Genomic DNA, 23,882 nt, shown 5'->3' with positions numbered 1-23,882 from the left:
TCCTCAATCAAGGGCTTGTACATCTTACTATACAGCAATGTGCCTTGTCAGTGTCAAACCTGTACCAGCAGCATGAGCACCAAACACATACTATCTGCAGCAAACAGTTGGCCATGTCTGAAAGTCTTAGGGATATTGTCCTCAGTGAAGTCCATGATTGTACACATAAGTCAGGGTGGCCCTGCAGAGTTAGTTAATGTGGCCTCCATTCTGGTCCAGGGTTTTTGCCATGATCAGGAGTCTACTCAGGCTGGCTTAATAAGTGGATCCCTGTCTCTATGGCCCAGGGAGTAGATCATTGTCAGTCCTTTGTTTCCATAGGCGCAGCAACCATACACCATTGGGCTTTCACAGGGGAATAACATTGTTCTGGACACTCATGTACTACTTGCAGTACAGATATGCCAACTTCCTGGCCATTTGCAGCATTGACCCTCTCTGTGTATTGCACCTCCCTGACTGCTGGGGAGTTCAAGGGTAGCTACATTCCTGCATAAACAGTCACGTGAATGGTAGGGAATGTTGAATAGAGTGTGCCTAAGGTGTGAGGCTGACTTAATGCCGTGTATTACTCCCCCTGCTTTACCATGATGTATTCGGTACTCAGTGCACACACCCATCCACTGTGCATCAGTCGTGTTCATGAAGTGATGCCAGAGGGTTCAACAAAACTTTGGCTTGTTATGGGATGTCTCCTCCTCCAATGACAGAAAGGAGGCAAATCAGTAATATGCAAGTGGGTGGTATGCCTGTTCATGCTGTTGCATGTGGAGGAAAGGTGTTTAACACATTGTGGAGCTGGAGGAGCACAGCAGGCCAGGCAGCATCAGAGGAACAGGCAGGTTGACATTTCGGGTCGGGACCCACCTTCAGAAATGGGCCCCGACCCAAAACGTCAGTTTTCCTGTTCCTCTGATGCTGCCTGGCTGGCTGTGTCCCTCCAGCTCCACACTGTGTTATCTCTAACTCCAGCATCTGCAGCTCTTGCTATCTCTGAGAAAAGGTGTTTAGTTGTTCTGCAGGAGTGAGACGGCAAAATGGAAGGCATGCAGGATTAGTGATGTGGGGGAATGGAAGGCAATAAGAGCAAGTGAGGAAAAATGGTGCATCCAATAAAGGGTGTCAGAGCATAAGCCTAGGTGGGTTGTGGGTGCAGTGCAGGGGTAGTGTGAGTGTGCGGTAGCAGAGGGCAGGGTGTGCACTTACCCTGGCAATCAGAGGCGGTCATTGACCTTCTTTCTTCTCTGCAGCCAGTCCCACAGCTGCCTAGGGGAGTAGCGTCCTCTGCTGGTCCTCCAGAAGGAGGACTTCTCTCAACTGAGGCAACCTATCGACCAGGACCTTCAGGTCCCTGTGGCAGAAAAGTGGTGCCAACCTCTCCTTTTCAACTCTCTCTGCTCACAGTGGTCAGAAGTAGACATGGCAGCTTGTAGTGTGTGCAGTGGTCTTCCAAAGGTAGAAGCAAGGGATGCTGGTATTTTGGTGGATATTGGCTGAGTTCATCCAGAAATGGAGCATGGTAACATGGGGCAGAAGTTGAGTGTGAAAATTGCCATGGAGGCAGAGTAGCAATTTTGGTAAGATAGGGCAAAGAAACCCAGGCAGTATTTTGGCAAGAATCCCTGAACAAACTTGACGTGACTCAAAATTAGCCAAACAAAAATCATAAAATTCAGTTTTTCTATGTATGTGTCTCAACTGTGCACCCTTCAGCAGTCATCTGGCCTGATTCGAATTGTAACCTTTCCCATGTTCAGGACTTGATTAATTCGACTCATAGCGACATTGCTGTTGTGCACATGCCAAGAGGAACTGTGGAATGTATCCATTCATACCTAATCTGCTGCTTGGCTCAGTACTAGTCTCCAAATCAAAAGGGTCATGTGTTCAAACCCTTGTCCGGAGATTAGAGCCTGTAATTAGAGTATGTGGAGGGAAAAGGTTCTTAGTTCAGACAGATTTCATGTGTCAGCACAGACTTGGTGGGCTGAAGGGCCTGTTCCTGTGCTGTACTGTTCTTTATTCTTTGTTCAAATCATGCTGACACTTCAACACAATATAACTGGAGTGCCACTCTCTCAAAGTGTCATATTTCAGCTGGGGCATTAAACCAAGGTCCTCTCAACCAATCATGTCATAGTCATTGAAACAGATTTGCTTAGTGCTCTGGCCAATATTTAACCTTAAACAAACAACTAACAAAAATAGATTATGTGGTCATTTATCTGTTGTTTGCGAGAGTTTGAAGTGTGGAAACTAGATGCTTCATTTTAAATACCTTTACACCATGCTATGTAACTTTATTTTAAAGGTTGAATTGTAACTCTCAGTTGTAGAATCCTGCTTCATTCAGGATACTTCATCTGTTGTAATGGGTCAAACCCCTCCAATTAGCACGAGAACTGCTGACAGTGATACTGAATGTTGGGTGGGGTAGTAGGCAATTGAGGTGGTAGTGTGACACTTGGGTAGGGTAGCAAAGGGATGAAGTAGGTGGCAGGTGGGTTGTTGAGCAGTTGTCAGTTCGGGGCTAGTCAAGTCAATTTTGTGGGTTAGTTGGGTTAGATTTTGGGAGATTTAGATTTGAGATTTCACACTTGATTCTATTTTTATTTCATTCGCTGGATGTGGGTGTTGCTTATTAGGCCAACATTTATTGCCCATTCCCAATTGTCCTTGAGGACATGGTATTCTTCCTCCATGAACACCCACAGTCCTTTGGTGTAGGTGCACACACAATGCTATTAGCGAGTGAGTCCCAGGATTTTGACACAGCGACAATGATAGAACAGAGATATAGTTCGACGTCAGGATGGTGAGTGATTTAGATGGGAACTTGCAGGTTTGGTGTTTCATGCATCTGTTGCTGCTGTCCTTCTAGAGGTGTTGAAGGAGCTGTGGAGAATTGCTAATCACTCTGTGGCTTGTAGATGGTATACATTGCTACCACTGTGATTGGTGGTGGAGGGAATGGATGCATATGGTGCTGGATCAGGTGCCAATCAAATGGATCATATTGTGCTTCTTGAGTATTGTTGGAGCTGCACTAATCCAGACAGGTAGGGAGAATTCCATCTCACTCCTGATTTGTGCCTTGTAGATGATCGACAGTCTGTGAGAAGTCAAGAGCTAAATTTCTCACCACACAACTCCCAGCCTCTCACTTATTATTTTAGCCTCGATAAAAGGCTTTGGCTTCTTGGACTTATCTTGTAGGTGATTTCTACTACTTTGGAGTTTATTCGCTTTGATCTACATTTCTCAGCTTCAACTTTCAGATCACTTTAGGAGCTGCTTAACAAGTTTACTTTGTCCTTCAGAGGGGCTAACAACAAAATTAATGGGGGCAGCGTCAGTAGTCTTCACCTCAACCATTTACCACTTCACAGGATAGAGGAGATATGTATGAATCTCCAGTTCATGGGAGGTATTATTCCAAAGAAGGGTTTGCAGAAAGGGGATATGTTTTCTGGTTATTACTGAGCACCAGGAGTTTAGGAGGCTCAGAGTTTCACAAATGGCCTGTGATATTTGCAGCCACCTGGAAAAATATGCTTCCTGCCAAATAGACCAGGTGGCCACACACTAACCGTGACTCTTTATCGCAATCTGCTTGCTCACAACTGCAATTCACAGGTAGATGATGCTATGTTTCTCAGGCTTAGCAATTCAGTTCACTGCTCTATTGATGAGGCTGGTGAGAGTGGTTGCTTGCTTGACTTTGTCACTCTGGCTGGCTTACTATTGGTCCAGTAAGGCTTGGGCTGCACAAAAGGCAATGGAGTTTCCCTCAGATCACCTCGGAATCTTTATCAACTTTTAAAGCTGTCAGTGCCAAAGGATCATAATTCATGTATGTACAAGACTTCTAGGGAACTGCCATAGTACTTTCATCCTGAGCCAGTGGAGTCTCTCCGAGATAGTAACACATGAAACAGTGTTAGCGAACAACTCCTTGATTGACCCAAGACACTCCAGCCTGGAACGACGCAGCTAATCACCTCATGACAGTCAGGTTGAGTCAGGTGATCATGAGTGGAAATTTCTCCTTTAATACCATTAATCTGTTGTCCAGCTCAGTGGGATTACTATTACTTGCTTTCACACATGTAGCTGATTGGAGAGAGAGTATCTCCAACTATTGCTTCTCTTTGCACCCTAAAAGCATACCTCTGCAATCTGCAAAGATCTATTTAAGATACATCTCTTTCTCATCTACATAAAAATCAGATTAAATGAATTGAGTCCAGTCTGTTTTGTGAACTGCATCATTTTGCACGCACACTTGTTGAAGTGGAGTATTCAGTTTCAAACACAACTCATACGGTGTTAGAGCTTGCCTTAATGATTAAAGATGCACTCAGTCATATTTTATATGTATTCTGTAAATAACATATATTAGTCACTTCACGAATATGCAACACAATATTTTACATGAATCTTTAAGTATCTTTGTGACATACATAGCTCATATTATTGTTTAATAGATCTATAAAAGTCAACCAGATGCATTATTACAATTTTGATCCTTCAATGCTCCGTAAGTGAAGGTTATGCTTTTCAATTTATTATTAAAGTATCTAGTTGCTTTTGAATTGTGATCATGTAGGGGATTTCTTTTCACAGACAAAAGGGGGCAAGGAGTGGAATTTTAATCCTCAAGCACAGATGGGGTCAGGGAAGGTAAAATACATAAAGTCTTTAAAATCTTAAAATAGTACTCCAACTCACCCATCTCTGGTTCTAACAGAAAGTGATTCATTCTGGACCAATATTTTGTCAGAAGGAGGTTGGTTAGTAAAATCTTTTAAAGGGACTGCATGGCTTGAATTTAAGAAGAAGTGTTTACGTTGGAATTCCAACAGGTAAAATGAAGAGAAAAATGTCTGGTTTTAAAATCCTTTCATGGCCATGTGCATCTCTGTGAAGGACATAATTTGTGATCCTAATTACAATTTAACAGAGTGGTTTGACAAGTCATTACAGAGGGCAGATATTGTGAGACATGTATGTCAGAACAGATAATGACAGAAAATTTCCTTCCTTGTAGGACATTTGCGAACCGGATTTTTTAAATGCCAATCAATGATAATTCCTTGGTCACCATTCCTGAGACTAGTATTAATTCCAAATATTATTAAATAAATTTAAATTCGATCAACTACTACCATGGGATTTGAGCACTGTCCTCAAAGCATTAGCCTGAGCCTCTGGATTATGTGTTCAGTGACAGCATCATAACCTTGCCATTTCCAAGAGGAAGTAGACATTTTTTCCATGCCCCACAAACAAATCTCTTTACATATTCCATGATTAACTGAAGGTCCTTAAAACGACGATTGTCTCTGACTATCTACCATCCCACCAACAGTGCCATAATCTCCAACTCAACTAATTTCTGATTCAGTGCACCCTCTCACTGCCCCCCTCCCAAACCCACCCCCCATTTCGTTCCCATGATCACAGACTATCTGAGCCCCCATCACATTCTTCTATTAGTCCTGTCTCCGTTTTTTGGTTGCTTTTCCTACTTGGTTCATCTGGCTAAGTTTTGGATGAGAAATCCATTGAGGAGATTTAACAGCTATCCCACATTAGATTCAGCAGGATGTTCAGGAATGCTGTAACAGTAGATCTACAGTCTGTAAATCCCTCCCCCTCCTTACCCATTACTTTTTCTGACAGCCCTGAGTAAAAGGTTTCTGTCACTGGATTACAGTCTCCAGGGCCATATTGCTGAAGTCAGGGGACACTTGTGGAAGACGTGGTACCTTTTGGCAAAGTGTCCAGTTTTGGCATTTCAGCCCTGCTAAACAAAGGTAAAAGTCTTTGTACGGGCGGCAAAGTATAATTTTAAATAATACATTTGTGCACAACATTTTAAGACATGAATTTTTTTTGGGGGGGGGGGTTTGAGTGGGGAGGAGGCAATTTTAATCTGAAAATTGCAAATCAAAAACCTTTAAAATTTTCAACTTACCTGTGTCTCATGTCCCGGTTTCTGATGCAGCAAGTTGAGAATTGCAAAGTCAAAAGATGAATTAAAAAAAAAGAAAACAGGTTTTAATTGCTTTGTGAACCAATTTAAAGGACATAAAATTGACTAAAATGTACACAGAAAGCTGGGTGAAATCATGCTGTGCTTTAGTATGAATATCTTTCACGGTTTTAATGGAGATTCTGAACTTGAGCTCATGACCAGACCTTTTCAACATCTGCACTGGCTACAAATCGACAATGATTGGCAAAGAAAATACAAAAACAAAACAGTGATCACAATACCTCTTTGTACAGAAACTACTTGCTGCAACTGGAAATAACATTGGCACTCAAATGTACAGAGTTAAAAAAGAACCTCATGAAATTGACGAGGAGATTTAAAATACATAGAATTTGCATTTACTTTTATATTCACCGTCCTGATGACCGTGAACTCTTAAAAATGTCAGGCTTACAACAGCTGAACTTTAGGTTTGAGGTTCGAACATATAAATCAGTCCAAGAACATCATACCTCAATTCTAAAATATTTATGGCATTTCCAGATGGAAAGATCCGGCGTACAAAGTTAAAGTCCCCAATGTAGACACTGCCATCTGGGCCACATGCCACAGCAACTGGTGCATAGAGTTTATTGTCGTGTGCCAAGCTGTTGCAGTTTGGACAAGCAACGCTCCGTTGACGACCATTTCCCATGATGCTTGTAATGACAGGAGGTTGTTGGGATATAAATTGGTTTTCCCCATTTCCTTTGTGCAGTATTCCTGAATGCAAAATGAAAGGAGGAAAAAGCTGAGAGAGATATTATGCTGTGGTTGTGTAGTTTGTAATTAGAGTATGACCTTGGTCTTTCAGTTGAGTGATAACCACAGATTTGAATCAGACATAAACTAGAATAGTGATCAACATCCAAAACCCTTTCCACTGTGTCCCCCAGTCCACCCCACCTTGTGAAAAGAACCTGTTCCAGGTTCATTCAATTTCTAAATTATTCTATCTAACTATTCTTCTTATTGTTATTCACAGATTTTCCCTTTTCCCTCTTCTTGAGGAGACACTTTCTTTTTATAGGTGAACTCCCAAGATTACCAGCAACTCTTGAATTATTTCTTAAAAATGAAGCTGAAGCTAGTTCAGGCAAAAAAAGGATCTGATATTTTTCTTGTGTTTTATAATTTCCTGTGATTTCTGGGAATGCAAAATTAAGCTCAGCATTATTATTTGGACATAAGGGCGCCATTTGAATAACAAGACGGCATCAATGTGGGCTCTACTTCTGCTGTGAATCACACAAGATTCCTTATTGGTTAAGCATTAGTGAGTGCACAGTTTAGATCTGCAGGCAGAATGCAGAGCAAACAGATCATGATGTTTGTCTGCAGGATAATTTGATGCTAATGCTGTCAATGTGGAGCTCAATGCTCCAGCTAATTTCTTCTCATAATCTTGCAGAGCTGAATTCACATGAAGCAGAATGACAGACTTCCACCAGCACTATCTAAAGGAATTATTAACTGTTTATAGGTTAATTTCTTTGGGGCGTTGCTCTGACTTTGAAAATGTTTAGCACCTTCTATAGTTGTTTCATGCAGCAAAGGTCTACAGGAAATAGTGTGCCAGAGGCTGGAGATGTTTTTTGTTGACTTGGTGTTACTCTGAGTGTTTACTCACAGACAGGGTGCCTTCCTCTCGAAATAGAGAATGGACTTTGAGAATGAGTAGAGGCCATGCAGTGTAGGTCTCTGGATGTGAGAGGAGAATGAGAGGGGAGAAGAACATTCAGCAGTCATTCATAACCAGCAAGGAGGTTTAGGCAACAATATTCATACCTGATCATCAGTGAGATAACTTATGTGAGATGTCTGCACTCCAATAGAATGACTTCTGTGACATCTGTTAACTCTGTAACTACAGTCCTGACCTCAGAACAGGGCAAAGACTACTTTGATTGTGGCAATAAGCCTGTGAGTCTGGATCATTCTTGGCAGGAGCTGAATATCTGAGCAACGTCTCACAGTTTGTTGATAGCTGCAGTGTAAAGTAGGTCACTGGGGCTTTCTATTCAAAAATCATCAACTTCATTCCTTTTTCTCTTGTCAGAGACAAGCAGGTAGAGGGAGCACAAACATTTGTTTGCATTGCAGGCTTCCCCAAGTAGCCATTAGCCATTAACTGTGGATATCTCACTGTGCGTATTGCATGTCAACACACTCACAGTCTGCATAAAAAGGGATTGCATTCACTCGATATCCAGCTTGTAAGATAGCATATTAAAAAAAGCACAGCATCCTGACAGCATTCTGTGGCCGGCAGCTGTGCCAGCTGCATTTCAGTCACCGTAGAAAATCAAAGGATGTCTACTGGCTATCCTCTGATGATATGATTCATGACACTGGTTTGTAGCCAGTGCACATGTGGGTTGTACACAATGAGATCCAAGCTACGACAGAAAATGGGACAGAACAGACATTGACATCCTGAAACGATAATTCTCTGATTGGGTTGTTCTGAATGAGCCTTGATCAGCTTGCTGAGGGTTAACTGCTACATACAAACACCAGTGTGACGGGACAGCCTTTGCCTCCAGCTCTGGGAGATGCAGCTGAGGAGCAGAAGCATGATGAATAGGACAAATAGCCAACTGAGACAGTCTCTTTCTTCCCAGGTTGTCCTGAAAGCTAATGTAATTTTGATATTAATAAAAAGAACCCGAAATTTCTGTTACTAGCAACCACATACTTCTACCTTCCCTTTATCACTGTATTGTAAATTATCCTCGTGGCCACAGTGCAAAAATAAAACCACCACAAAATAAGACAATAAAATTATTTCTGTAATATACTGAAATGACAAAGAATCAAATGCATAAGCATCTAGGGATTATAGGAACAGGAAACTAGTTGAACTAAAAATCCAATCCCTTGTCACAGATTGAAACCAGATAGTTGCTTTCTCATAGTATCCCTCCATCCTCTAATCAATAAATACCATTAAATGTACCTTTTACACATATTCCTTCAATGTGTTCCCTGGGTGATTATTTACAAGATTAATCTTCAAATACAGATATTTTATTTGATTTCCCAGTTTACTCACAAATTCTTGTTGTTTAAACTTAAGCTCCTTTTGAATTTTAACCCTTCAATATAACAAAAACTTTGCCTATACAAGTTTTGTGCAATAATTTTCTTTTTTCAAAAAGAATGCCTTAATTTTTCTCTAGTATTTATAATGATGATTATAAGGAACATGTCCAATTAGAATAATGTGCTATAGAATAAACATCTGGCAAAATATTTAAAGGTGGTAATAGTGGAGAATATTAACTTTATATTTTCATTTAGTAATAGAACCCAACTCTAAATCAACTGGTTCTGAGGAAGGGTCACGGGACCCGAAACATTAACTCTGATTTTTTCTTCACAGATGCTGCCAGACCTGCTGAGCTTTTCCAGCAACTTCTGTTTTTGTTCCTGATTTACAGCATCCGCAGTTCTTTCAGTTTTTAAAATGCTACCAATTGGGTTTATATCCAAAGTGGTCTGAGAGTCCTTAGAGTGTACAGGTTAAATTGAAGAATAAATGTTATTTCTTTCAATGTCAGAAATGAATTATCTTTGGATTAGTTACAAAACCAAATAAGATCTTTTTCCTCCATTTGCAGCAGACTTTTAACCATCACCAATGTCTTCATGCAATTTAAAACACAAGTGGCAGCATTTTATTTTTCATTATTCCAAATGGGACATACTGAATATTATCCACAACATTAAAAGATTAATGTCAGTTTTAACATAGAGGTAGCAAAGAGCATGAGTGATTTTGTCTCATTTGTTCCTCTGTGCTGAAATGATTTTAGAAACCTGACGTTTGTTTAATTAGAAAATGTTGTGTAATAATGTTCTGTTCTTTTTTCCATTCTTATGTTTTATTATATTATAATGGAAATGTTTAAATAGATTAAGAAATTGTTACTTTACACGGAAAATGCTGGAGAGAATAAAATCAATAAAGGCTAATTAGTTTCATTGGTGAACCCTGCAAGCTGTCAACTGCAGGTGTTCAGAAGCATACAACTCCTGAATACACCAATCATAAGACCCCTCTCTGTCTTAGGGAGGAAAAATTTCATACCTTAGAAAACTAAACCATGCAACCAGAGTTGATGCAAATTTTGAATCACTGCATTTTTCAGTAGTCTTTCAACATCATCATTAAGATAGTCACTTGCCCTGTGCTTGAATCCGAATATTGAACACAATTGATTGCGAACAATATAGTTTCACTCTCCCCACCAGCCAACACCACCGACCATGATGTGCCACGCCCAAAAACTCAAACAAGTGAACAGTTTCAGCAGGAAACACAAACACAAAATGTCAGGAAATGGAGAGGGCAGCCCTAACCAAGTATTGGGAGAGACTGGTACCGCAGCCATTCAGCAGTGTGCAACAAACAAGGTGGGCCCAGTCAGTGAGCATTAAGGCAGAATAGCAATGACCCTGACCAGCCTCCATCAGTAGGAGATATTTAGATCACCAGCATTCCATAAAGTGGCCCAAAGTAAAATAGGCAGTGTGTAGTACATAAAATAGGCAGTGTGTAATATATAAAATAGGCGGTGTGTAGTACATAAAATAGGCAGGTTGGATATAGTTACTTTCATGAGAGATTTTTCCTTTATTCATTAACAGGATAAGGGCATCCTAGCTCGGCAGCATTTATTGCCCATCCCTAATTGCCCAGAGGGCAGTTCAGAGTCAACCACATTGCTGTGGGTACGGGGTCACATGTAGGCAGACCAGGAAAGGATGGCAGTTCCTTTCCCTAAAGGACATTAGTGAATCAGGTGGGTTTTTCCTGACAATCAATAATGGATTCATGGTCATCATTAGATTCTTAATTGCAGACATTTTTAAATTGAATTCAAATGCCATCATCTGCCATGGCAGGATTCAAACCTGCGTCCCCAGAACGTTATCTAGGTCTCCAGATTAACATTTAGCAATAACACCACTAGGCCATCACCTCCCCTGTGAATAGCCAGACAGCATTGAAATTGGAGCTGAGCTCATTTCTAATGGAAAGCCAACATCTCCTTTGCTACCAATGGGTAAATCAGCAAATTTTAATTATGATTTCAATTTCATAAGACTGCTGAATAGCACTTCCACATGTCCTAGGTGCATTATTATCCATATTGCACGCTGCTTACAGTGTATTGACAGCTTAATGGCTTTCAGTAATGTGATTTAGTGAGTTTGCTGTGGTAACTGCAGTTTGAATCAAACTGCCTTGTGTAGATTGATATTGCATTTGAAAACAATCACTCAGCAGTGCATACCAACAATGGGACAAGCACATTCATATTAGATAGGGGTTAACGTCCAGGTTCTAATTTTACAGTGATGAAATAATTAAACCATAATTTCTATTGAATAATATTCTAGGACTTTCACTAATTCTTTGATTTGTACTTTACTATGCTGTTGCTTATTTTGCTAAAACCAATTGCAAGTTTTATTCATTAATTGATCTCCCATAGCCATGCACTTGGCAAATCATGATCAATTTATTTTTCAAGAGTAGTGGCTTAGAGAATGGGAAATAATTGGTTGAGGTTTGCAAACTTAAGTCAATTTCTATTTTAAATTCATACCTTTTATTTACATATTCCACGTCATGTTCACATTTATGACATGACAACCCTATGCAAACATTAAGGAACAGTTATGATCAGCTTTCCTTAGTTGAATTAGTAAATTGTATCCTTTCATAATTGTACAAAAATAACGAACAAATTATTATACATCAGAAGGTCATGTTGTTTAATTTAAACAAATAATTGTCTATACTGTATGATATACTCTATACTGCCAAGATACCATCACCTCTCCTAAAAGTCTAATTTCTATTACTCAGCCTGCCTTTTGATCATTAATTTCCCGCGCATCCCATGAAGCTGCTTTCACTTTCTAATCTCTCTATTCAAATACATTAAGGGATTTTCTGATAAAATGAGAGTGATGTTACTTTCAAAAACACCAAAACTTAGTGTTGCAAATCATTGTGCAGATAATTATTAGAGTATCTTAAAACACGGTCTTAGCAAATATATTTTGAAAATGTGAAGAATGTTCGCTGCATTCTGTTTTCTACAAACACAAGGATTTTGACAGAAATTCGTTTAGATTAGTCAAAACCATACTGACTATGTCCGAATAGAAGAAACCATTCTCGATGTTTGCTATCCAAGGTAGCTGACTCACAAGTGATGTGGTTCTTTAATAAGGAAGTAACCTTATGTGATGGTAAATGTCTGGGATGGCTAGAACCTCCAGGATCAGAATATTAAAATAAAATCTTAAGATAATTAAGAGAAGTATACACTTGAAGCCAGCAAGGACAATAAATGTAATTTAAGGGAAAAATAAATGAAAATTTATAAATGTTCTGTGTGGTGATATTTTAAAGAAAATTTTCTTCCAAATGGTAATGGGTTGACAGAAAAATGTTGAAAGAAGATGGTTGATTAAGGTTGAATAACGACTTTTACAAGATGGGTCAATATCTGTACTGGTATAAAGTGGAAATGAGGGTTTTTTTGTAACACTGCTTTTTTTTAAAGAAGCAAGATAGAAAGGCAGACTTGAGCTTTTCATAACCTCATATTGTCTCAAAGTACTTTACAGCCCATGATACTCTTTGGGTTGAGAAGGCAACCTAACTTTGAACAGTGGACCTCCAACAAGATATTATTGGATCCTTTATTTACAAAACCAAATGCCTAACATCTGTTTTATGTAATAATTTCTGACACCTTTTATTCTCTAAAGCAACATGTTGGGATCACACTTCCAGCTTCTAAATAGAGTTCACCTGATGCCTGACATATTAGAAGCTTAGTTTCTCTTTTTTTGAGCAGTGAAAACAAAGTGTTTGCTGTGGAATTGAATCTTTTGCCCTCAATGTGAGCGCCAATCATGACAAAGGTAGGTGTAAAAATAGTAAATGCAGAGTAAAACTCCTTCCACCAATTACATACATCAGCACCAACCCAGAACAAGGCCCGTAAATTGATTTGCTCCACCAGAATTCCTGTGGTTTATCTGAGTGCAACTGTCATTTGTTTGGCAAATAATGAGTTAGCTTTGTGTATTTGATCCTTAACCATTAGGAATTGGTTTGGGGCTGCTGAAACACACTATTGTAAGTTGGGTAGAGACCATAATTTCATTGATATAGGTTGTATTTGAACCCAGGTCTTAGGGGTGAATCAAGATATACTACTGCTTTTAATAATACTGAGAAATTGGCAAAGATGATTCTGATGAATTCAAATGAAGCAAGCATTTGTGTCACATTAGAGATCCTTACCACTTTGTATGTTCAATACATGATGTTTGTCCAAAGACCAACCACCTAGATTGGAGGCATCCTTTTCAAATCCCTGTAGAATTGTTGTCCTTTTCTCCCACAGAATCAAATCAGGACAGGTTTCATATTCATATCCAACTGAAACTGAGAAACAATTACAAAGGAACAGTGAAACCTTTTCCTTCTGAGATTATAGACTCAAGGACTGGCATTAACATAGTCATTCTTGTTTGGAAAATGCATTTATTTTCCCCAAAGTGGGGATCATTCATTCATACTCCTGCATATGCAAATCCTTTATTAAATACATACAAGGAGGACAGGAGGACAGTTTTTTTTTAATGCATTATTTGATGCATTTAATACTGTAAGTGATGGCATCATATATTTTTGGGATGATTGGCAGATAAAAATATCAAAAATTTGACTTCACAAAAATCAGAATGCTGTGAAAGCTTTTATAAAATAAATTCATCAAACTCTGGGAAATCAACAGTTGTCCAGGTACAACATATTGCCTGAAAATCACAGCCTTGAGCACTTAAAGTGTCTAAAGAGGTTTGATGATCCATATTTTATTTTAAATTTTTTTTCCCTCAGGGCATTGACTCTTCTTAGGATGCTATTCCACAAGCATTGATTGCTCTCCAATACCTTGTCCAGTGAGCCAAAAAAGTGAAAATCAGCTGTTGATGATGGAGTGAGTGACAGGTGAACTCATATCATTTTTGCCAAATGTAAGAAATGCATACTCCCAATGGGATCACTGAATAACAGAGGTAGATTTTTAAAGCAATGGAAAACTGTCTGAAAATGGCAGAAGACATTGGGAATCATTGTATAACCCTCAATATTAAAAGAAAGCAGCATCTCATTTTGGTGGGGGTGAGATTGTCCTTAGTTCACCAAAGCATGTGTTGCGGAGGAGCTGGCGTTTAAATGATCAGATCCACTAAAATCTGACCTTGAAGTTCCTGGCCTCTGTAAGCTGGAGTGTGGAGATTAGACCACATAAGAGTAGATCTGTTTGTAGTGTTTTCTTTTGGTTAGCGAATATACCCTTTTGGAGAGTGAAGGTCTGCTTATGGATATGGTACCAGGATACCTTGATGGTGGGAGTCAGGGATCATTGGGAGGGTTATTGGGTGGGGAGGGGTGGTCAACTTCCCTTTGGGACCATTAACTATGGAGATGATTGTGCGTAAAAGATGTGTGAACTCTGAGCAGTCCAACCTGTCAAGGAGTGTCAAAATGTGTATTTATAAATGAGAGAAAAACAAAGAATTGCAGATGCTGAAGAAGGGTCTGTTCTGTAGAAGGATCCAAAACTCTTTTTCTTCCTCACAGATGCTGCCTGACCTGCTGAGTTTCTCCAGTAATTTCTATGAATGAGAGTTTTTTTTTCCAGTACAGTGCAGTTTTCAATAAAAAAAACTTTAAGTAATATAATTACTTTTTTCACCCACGTGCATGGGACTTGTGAAAACTAGGTAAGTGGCATGGTAGCTGAAGGGGGAAGAAGGTTGGTGGAAATACAAAGTAAATTGTCATAGGGACAATAATGGGCCATGAGAAAGGTAGAAAAATATAAGGTTGGCATTGGTGAAGCATGAGGACAGTGTGGGAGTGAGGGAGCTGTCAGGGTGAGGGCTGGAGAAATGTATTATTCCTTTATTTCAATTTTTGCCCACAGTCCAGGCTATGTTCTCTGCCCAATCTTCCTCAGGAACTGGCAGCCCAGTCAGGTCTTCTCTGATCGCTTGAATAAAATTCCAAGGCAGACCATACAATCCCACTCCAATCCCTGATTAAGTCGGCAGCAATTTCCAAATGTTATGTTCGCAGATTCAGGATTTCTCCTTCCACTGCGCACCTATTCATGGAATAAAAATCAGGGCCTGAGTAATTCCTGCTACTTGTTAAGCCTTGACAGATTGAATTCAATTGCATTCTCCCAGCTATTCTCCCAAATGTGATCAACTCATTTGTCCAGTCCAGGAGTCCAAACTAAGGCTTCCAAGAGGTTGCATTAGTCTTGGTAATTCAGTTCTCTCTTGAAAGATGTTAAAATATTGAGCAATGGTTTACTAGTTCTGATGTCATGTTTTGGTTACTTGTTGTTGTATACTTTGGAGTTATGAGATTACTAACTTGATTGCAGTACTGGTTTTGAACTGATTTGTATTTAGAAACTTTGGAAAATAGGTTAGCGAACCAAATGCCAAATGTGAAATCACAGTTTTATTAAGGAGAGAAAGAATTGCAAAAAAATGTCCCCGTCAAGTCCTCTATCTAACAATTTTAAAAACAGTGGCTGCCCTGAATAATGTCATAAAGGCAACTCTGAAATAGGAACTAATGTTCTCACTCCAATTTAAATATTCGGTCAAATAATTTGTCATCCACACTAACTAATGAATTTAAGTTTATGTATGTACAAAAACACATGTACACACAGAAACAAAATTAAAACAGCAGTTTCCAAGGACTTCCAGAGAATATTTTGTCACAGAAATTATTTGAAATAATAACATTGGTTTTGTTCGTTTACATTCATAGCAATGCATTGCATAGTATTACATTAGGTAACATACCTTCTGCTTCAGTGAGACCAGAAACCCTCTGGCCATAAACATCTGTTTTGTTCCATGTGAAAGTGTAGGCTAGGTCAGGTCTAGCTGGAAACCATTTCTGAAAGAGCCGTCCCTCAATAGCAATCATGAGATGAACCTTGATTAATCCAGTTGGAATAAATGCATGAGTCATGATAATCCTCAATAATGATTTATACCCAGGAGCACTGCTGCTGAGGTAACTGAGCTTCACAAAGCTGGCTGGGATAGCAATTTCTTCCTGTACAACCTGCCAAAGAACATTAATTTCTTTGAGTTTGCATAGTTTTGTACCATGCAACAGTAGAGCTTCTGTAATAATGATGAAACACAGTAATTTGTTTCGAGGTTAGTCATTTTCTCAGACAAGGGTTCAAAGAATTTGGGTGCAGATTCATCCAAGACTGATGGGATGGACCTCTCCTGTTTACCGGCTGTGGATGTGTCTTGCAAATTTAGTTTTGGCAACCTCAGTCCAGTTCCAAAAAGAACATGGACTCAATATGAATGTCCCCTTAATTTAGCACTAATTGATCGTTTCACACAGCCAGGAAACAGTATGGTGGGTGTGCTGACTAATAACAGCAAAGTACTCTTATTTACTCATATAATTGACTTCAAAACACATTGATGTAGCTGAAAAGGGAGATTCACCCTGTAAGACATTGGGCTAATAATTTCTGTTCTGCATTTAAAGTATGGTGGCAGGCAACATAGATGCCATCATATCCACCATTGCCCATGTTTAGCTTTCTTGCACAATTACCTGCTTCTCAGCGTTTGTCTATGCAGCAAAATGTTGGGTGACTGACTCGGTGAATCACATGTGAAAAGGGACCAGGAAGTTCATTGCACCTGGCAGGCCATTCCAGAATCTTAGTTTCTGGTGCCACGACTAAAGGACAGTTGAACATCACTTAATTTGCTGCAAGTTGGTCAGTACATGGCGGCCTCCCTCAACATTGAAGAAATGTTTCCTAAACAGCAGAAGCACACCCCTCAATGTAGTGATCTTTCATTGCAAATATTATTGTATTGAGTCAGGGACTGAAGGGAGGTCCACTTCCAGGGCAATGGCATCAGGAGGCCATTCTATTAAACCTGTCCGGGCTAGGCTGGAATAGCAGCATGAGTCACTGCCAATGACCCTACAAATGTATACAGCTACCATGGCAGAGAAATCAAATTCTGTGCTCCGAACTAAGTGACATTATCTTCTCTCTGTTAGCTCAAACTCACAAGGGCATCTAACTCTGCCATGCAAAGGCAGCTCACAAAGAGTTAAAGCCTGCCAGCTTCCAAGATTTGCATTCAAAGGCTCAGACCCTCCTCTTGCTCTCAAACTGCTAATCCTTCCTGGGCACTATGCTTACTACTCACTTACTGGGAATAGCTCACTGCATGACAAGGTTAGACACACTTAAAAAGTCTTCCTGCACCCATTGCCATCCAATTCAATCCTTCTCTTTAATGCATTGCAGAAAAAAACTGGCCCACCACTATATGGATAGTACCAAGACTGGCAGAGGAGTGACAGACATAAAGATCCTCAAAGATATTTTGAGGAGCACGAGGCTGAGCTGGCTGGGACTGCTTCAGTTGTGACAGAGAGACAGGAATAGTCTAGGAATCCAATAATCAACATAGCAGTCTGCTTTGGCAAAGTGATCACTCCCACCAGCACAGAGATGGTCACATCCATAGATATCCATATGGTCACAACCTAGTGAGCACATCATTGGTGCATGTCCACAGCTAATGGAGGAAGAAACGCCCAAGGTCTCTGACACTTAGGGGAGACCAGGTACCTGCTCAGCCCTGTTTAGAACACGTGCCTCTGTACTGGACCATAAGTGACAAGTTAAAACTGCAGAGAGAGAGGCAGGGGTCATTAGGAGGTGTGCCATATGTCCTCATTAGACTGGAGAGAAAGATCAAGGAGTCTTTTCATCTTCTGTCGACTGTGGGGTCACCGCACACTTTGCTGTCACCATGGACAGGGTAGCAGCCAGCTTGGAAACCTTAGTGCAGCGGACAGTAATCCATCATACCTTGACTCCAATCACAATGAATAGAGTTTATGGTTCCCTTACAGATGAGTCAATGTCTGGTCACCCACCTTCCTGACTATGAGACAGGTACCAACCTGTAGCAATTGAAAGGAGCATATTCTTTCAGGAATGGAAGACTCAGGGTTTGCTGGATCTGTGTTTGGACCTGCACTGTGTTGCTCGAGCCACACCTGCTCAGGGTCAATGGCAAGGTAAGAGGTGGATGAAGCACCTAGACCTTATATCTCGTGTCCCTCCTTCTTAATGAGACAGAGTGGTTCCACTCAGCTTCTTCTCAGAAAGCTCCAGAGATGCCCTGCCTTTCGACCACCCCTCTGCCAGTGACCCCACAGCCTCCAGCAGCGGAGGCCAGACAGGGTGAGCCTATACCTTTACAGAATTCTGTCAACAGGCTGAGGACCTCTCAGTTCAGAGTATGCCTGCCAAAATCTTCAAAAATCACAAGTGTACAGCAGTGGCAAGGACGCTTACTCACTGTATAAAACCAGCAATTTATAACAGATATTTTCATACATTCTTCTCACTTCTGCTGTGGTTTATTAAACTAATAGGAGCCAAGAAGATTATCTAAATATGTGGAGCATCTTCCATTCTTGAAAGGATGTGGTGCTTTTCAATTGCTCTCATAATCAGGAAAGTGGGTAACTGGACACTGACTCATCTGTCAGAGAACCATATACCTACTTGTTAGGATTGCAGTCAAGGCACTACAGATGATTCTCTGGGATCCTAATGGAATGATAACGTCCAGGGAAGTAAACAGGATCTGTTTGTCCAGTAGGTGGACCATACACAAATATCTGGCAGAATCTATTGCGTACCTATAGATCTGTCCCATGCCTAAGGTTTTCAAAGTCATGCAAGAACATTTAAAGGTGAGAGTGTCGCAATCATTACGTCACATGCCAATGCCTCATAACTATGTAACCAAAAGGAGGAAATATTTCATGGTCCATAATCATGGGAGCATTGTCAGTGAGGATGCTTAGGCACTATAAGTGAAATAGTAAGGGCTCTTTGCATTCTGCAGCAAATTAGGGATTAGCAGGGCTCCCTGAACTGTGGGTCATGACCACCAGTGTGGTCTCGAGGCGAAATTTTGGAGTAATGGGCTCTGATGCCACAATGATTGTACTGGAGCACTGATCAAATTCTAAAAGCTGTGTGGCCCTTTTGATATCACAGTTTTTATAATAGTGGGCATGGTCTCATGAGTTCGGGATGTTCCACTCGATTCTCCTCTACCTACATTTTGTCTAGGGTCTATTTAATGAGCAGTGATAATGCATACTACTGGAGTTTCTTTACAGAAGAAGCACTATGCTTGGTTAGCAAGATAGTTTATTCCATGATAGCAATAAGTACAACTGCATTATCGCTCAGGCGTAATTACTGGGAACTGTACAGATGACATCTGCTCCCTATGAAGTTGAGTGTAGATTGTAGATTGTATGACATTCATCAGAGGGAGTGCAGCTCATGCCACTTCAACTCCTTCAGAATCATTATCTTACACAACACTGTCTTCTTATTCCTTTAAGTGCTTGGGCCATTTAAATTCTTTTGCACAATTGTACAGGGGTCAACACTGCACTAATTTTGAATGGGAACTTCTGAGTTGCTATATCATCATTTAGATTCATGGGAATATTGAATGTGATAGCGAGGTTTTATAACTGACATTATTGTGGACATTAAATCAAATCTTTGATGCACCCACCACCCCATAAACATACCATTGGTAATGTTACAGATTGCTTGATGTCTTGGCTCGCAATTATCCCTCAGCCACCATCAACAAACTACATCAGCTAATTTATCATTTTGATTTGAATTTTTGGATTGCCGTGAGCAAATTTGCTGCTGTATTCCCTAAAAGTTTCACTTTAAAACTATTTCAGTGGCAGTGAAGTGCTTCAGAATCCTGCTGCTCTCTATTTTTGTCTCTGCACTTACAGAAAAGGATTCATAAACTCTTAATTGCCACAAGAGAATACAATACGAAAATATTCTGAGGTCCCAGAGTATAAACATTTTGCTCTAAAATAGCTGACTAACCCATTTTTTGAGCTGGATCATTGTTTGCTTGCTTAGATATTCTAGCTTTATCATTCTTGAATTCAAGCAGGTGCATCTTTCAAATAGTCATTCTGCTGCTCGATGCAGCATTGCCTGTTGACGTGAATTCAAATTATATGATGAAGGTAAAGAACTATCTTGCTTTAGTGTGAAAGCTATAAATTCTTTTCTGGCTCAAAATTTTACATACTATGGAAATAAAAAATGCCACTTGCATTTGCTTTCAAAAAGTATTTGGAGGCTGTGCAGCAATTAGTAGACTGAGCTCTGGCAACAATATTTTACTGATATTTTCTTTGATAATTTTCCTAATGTTTCAAACTTTACCACTCCAACCTGATAAAAATTGCAATGTTGAACCATGACACACTGTCCCCAGCAAATTTCAACAACATGTTCTTATTCTAACACATCAGGATTCTGAAATTAGCTGGTCCTACTTGTATTTCTGGGATGGCTGGTCCTCTGCCTGGACAAGATCCTGTAAAAGTAGTCAGGGGCGAAGGAAGAACAATTGGATTCAGAGTAGCAAGGCTACGGAAATCACAGAAAGGTGGCTTAGATTCTACTCTCTTCATGATGACTTTATCCACAACAACAAATCTGTTCCACGGTAACCAGAGTGTACGATTTTCAGTGATGAAAGGAGCACGCTCAAAGACAAGTGTGACAGAGATTCCTCCAACCACTACAAGATCAAAGCTGGCAACAAAGAGAAAAATAATTCAAAATAAGTAAGGCTTAAGAAGAAATCAAATGTAAAATTGTGTCAGACTTTGATATGAATATAATCCAAGTATTGCAGTTGTCATATATTTCACGTGAATTGAATATTGAGTTGCAAATAAGCTTTAAATACAGAGGAAGTTTGTCTTTGATTATACCATTTACTCCTTGTGGAATATCATTTCACATCAGTTTCAAATTTCTTTTTCTAGTTAGTTCCATGAATATTATAAACTATCTGGAAAATCTGTTCCACTTATATGTATTTTTTTTGCATTTTAGCATTTGTTTAATGAAGATATTTTGCTATTCTGAGTGGTCCTTTGTTTTACTATGATGAATTTGCATTTTTATTAACATATAAGTAAAGCAGTACCAAAAAATGTCATTTTAGAATTTACATTGATAGATTTTATCACACATAAGAACATAAGAACTAGGAGCAGGAGTAAGCCATCTGGGCCCTCGAGCCTGCCCTGCCATTTAATAAGATCATGGCTGATCTTTTTGAGACTCAGCTGCACTTACCCGCCCACTCACCATAACCCTTAATTCCTTTACTGTTCAAAAATTTATCTAGCCTTGCCTTAAAAACATTCAACGAAGTAGCTTCAACCGCTTCACTGGGCAGGGAATTCCACAGATTCTCAACCCTTTGGGTGAAGAAGTTCCTCCTGACCTCAGTCCTACATCTGCTTCCCTTTATTTTGAGGCTATGCCCCCTAGTCCTAGTTTCACCTGCTAGTGGAAACAACCTCCCTGCCTCCACCTTATCTATTCCCTTCATAATCTTATATGTTTCTATAAGATCTCCCCTCATTCTTCTGAATTCCAATAAGTATAATCCCTCTCAACTCTGGAATCAACTGAGTGAATCTCCTCTGCACCCCCTCCAGTGCTAGTATATCTCTTCTCAAGTAAGGAGACCAAAACTGCACACAGTACTCCAGGCGTGGCCTCACCAGGACCCTATACAGCTGCAGCACAGCCTCCCTGTTTTTAAACTCCATCCCTCTAGCAATGGCAGACAAAGTTCCATTTGCCTTTTTAATTACCTGCAATCCTACTTTTAGCGATTCATGCACAAGGACACCCAAATCCCTCTGCACAGCAGCGTGCTGCAATTTTTTACCATTTAAAACATAGTCCATTTTGCTGTTATTCCTACCAAAATGGATGACCACACAAAAGAAAGTATTTGACTGAACAGCTTCATATACATTGTAAATAACATAATACTTTCTGACTAATTCTATGCACAATTATACAATTTTTCATACTCTTGTGGGATGTGTCAGTTGCCTGCAAGGCCAGCATTTATTGCCCATTTGCTTAAGGAGGTAGTGGTTGAGCACCTTTGTGAGCCAGTGTCGTCCATCTATTGTTGAGTGTAAAGACAATGTAGTTAGGAAAAGACTTCCATGATTTAATCCAGTGACAAAGCAAGAATAGTGATATAGTTCTAAGGTAGGACAGTGTGTTGCTTGGAGGGGAATTTGCTGATTATGGTGTTCCCATGTATCTGTGTGTCCATGTAGGTGGTAGAGGTCTCAGATTTGAAGGTGCTGTCGAAGGAACCTTAGTGAATTATTGCAATGCAACATGAAAATTGTATGCACTGGTTTGACTGTGTGTCAATCGTGGAAGGAGTGAATGTTTAAGGTGATGAAAAGCTTGCCAAGCAAGTTGGCTGCTTTGTCCTGGATCCTGTCAAGCTTCTTGAGTGTTGTTGGAGCTGCACTCATCCGGGCAAGTATAAAATATTTTGTCACAACATGTCGATTGTGAACAGGCTTTGGGAATTCAGGAAATTAATTATTCACCTCATAATTCCCAGCATCTGACTTGCTGCTGTAACTTCAGTATTTATATGCCTCGTCCAATTCAGTTTCTGGTTAACGTTAAATCCTGGGATGTTTATGATGATACCATTGAGTATCTAAAAGAGGTGGTTTGATTGCCTTATGTAGGAGATGGTCATCGTGTGAACTTAATGTTACTTGCCTCTTACCAGCTCACAACTGAATGTTGTTCAGATCTTGCTTCATATGATATAAATTAATCAGTAGCTGGGGAGTCAGGAATGGCACTGGACACTGTGCAGTCATCAGTGAATATCTAATCTTTGATGTTGTGATGGATGGAGGGTTACTGATGAAACAACTGAAGATGGATGGGCCTAGGATGCTAACCTGAGGAACCCCTGCAGTGACAGTCTCGGGATGAGATGATTGACATCCAACAACCACTACCAGTTTGCTTTGTGTTACATATGAGTCCAAGCAGTGGAGAATTTTCCCAGCATAGTATAAGAACTATTCATATTTTATTAGGAAATATACAGTGGATAATAATGAATTATTAGTTGTTTCCTTTTACAACTCAAAGGAAAAATGAAACTGATATTTTTTGCTGGAAGCTAGGTTTTGACATTTTTGTACTGGCATGAGATGTCTTTTAGGTTTTGACATTTTTGTACTGGCATGAGATGTCTTTTAGAAACAAAACAATGACTGCCCAGCAATGGGGTTTGAATTGCTTTAAAGTGCTAGTTTGACACTGCACTGAAAGGAGAGAAAACAGTTGAAACTATGGCCAGCAAAATAAATCTCTTTTTAATTCTCTTTTTTTTAATGAGAAAATAATAAGCCTCAAAAACTTCACAAAAAAGAAAGAAAGCTTCTAATTCAAGTCAAAATCTAAGTTGAAACAAAACAAAGGACAGCTGCTGGAAATCTGAAACCAAAAAAGAACAGAAATTGCTGGAGAAATTCAGCAGGTCTGGTAGCATCTTTGGAGAGAAAGCAGAGTTAACATTTTAAGCGCAGTGACTCGTCTTCAGAAATTGTTAAGTTCATAAGTTGGACTGTCCAGCTACCACATTGAGGATGACCGCAGTCAATAACAGCATGATATCATTGTCAAGCACTAAAACAAATGCAATAAAATTCACCTCAATCCATCCTTTCAATTTGGTCTTCGATCCACAGACTTTGTGTCTTTTTGTCTACATTTTT

At 39.8% G+C, this 23,882-nt stretch overlaps 1 protein-coding gene across 1 annotated transcript in view; it reads right to left on the bottom strand.

Moving 5' to 3' along the window:
• The window catches only part of LOC109927343 (teneurin-1-like), a 141,338-nt gene that overhangs the window by 86,546 nt on the left and 30,910 nt on the right, over positions 1–23,882 (bottom strand). The window contains exons 7-11 of the mRNA XM_048605297.1: positions 20,580–20,841; positions 15,971–16,238; positions 13,377–13,520; positions 6,514–6,763; positions 5,981–6,001 (exon numbers count right to left, since the gene is read on the bottom strand). Coding sequence (XP_048461254.1) covers positions 5,981–6,001; positions 6,514–6,763; positions 13,377–13,520; positions 15,971–16,238; positions 20,580–20,841 — 945 coding nt within the window. The remainder of the gene's footprint in view (positions 1–5,980; positions 6,002–6,513; positions 6,764–13,376; positions 13,521–15,970; positions 16,239–20,579; positions 20,842–23,882) is intronic.

The sequence above is a fragment of the Rhincodon typus genome, chromosome 14, assembly GCF_021869965.1.
Source record: "Rhincodon typus isolate 14 chromosome 14, sRhiTyp1.1, whole genome shotgun sequence".
NCBI classification, from domain to species: Eukaryota; Metazoa; Chordata; class Chondrichthyes; order Orectolobiformes; family Rhincodontidae; genus Rhincodon; species Rhincodon typus.
The sequence above is the reverse complement of the archived record's forward strand: the minus strand, read 5'-3'. Positions and strand labels throughout refer to the sequence as shown.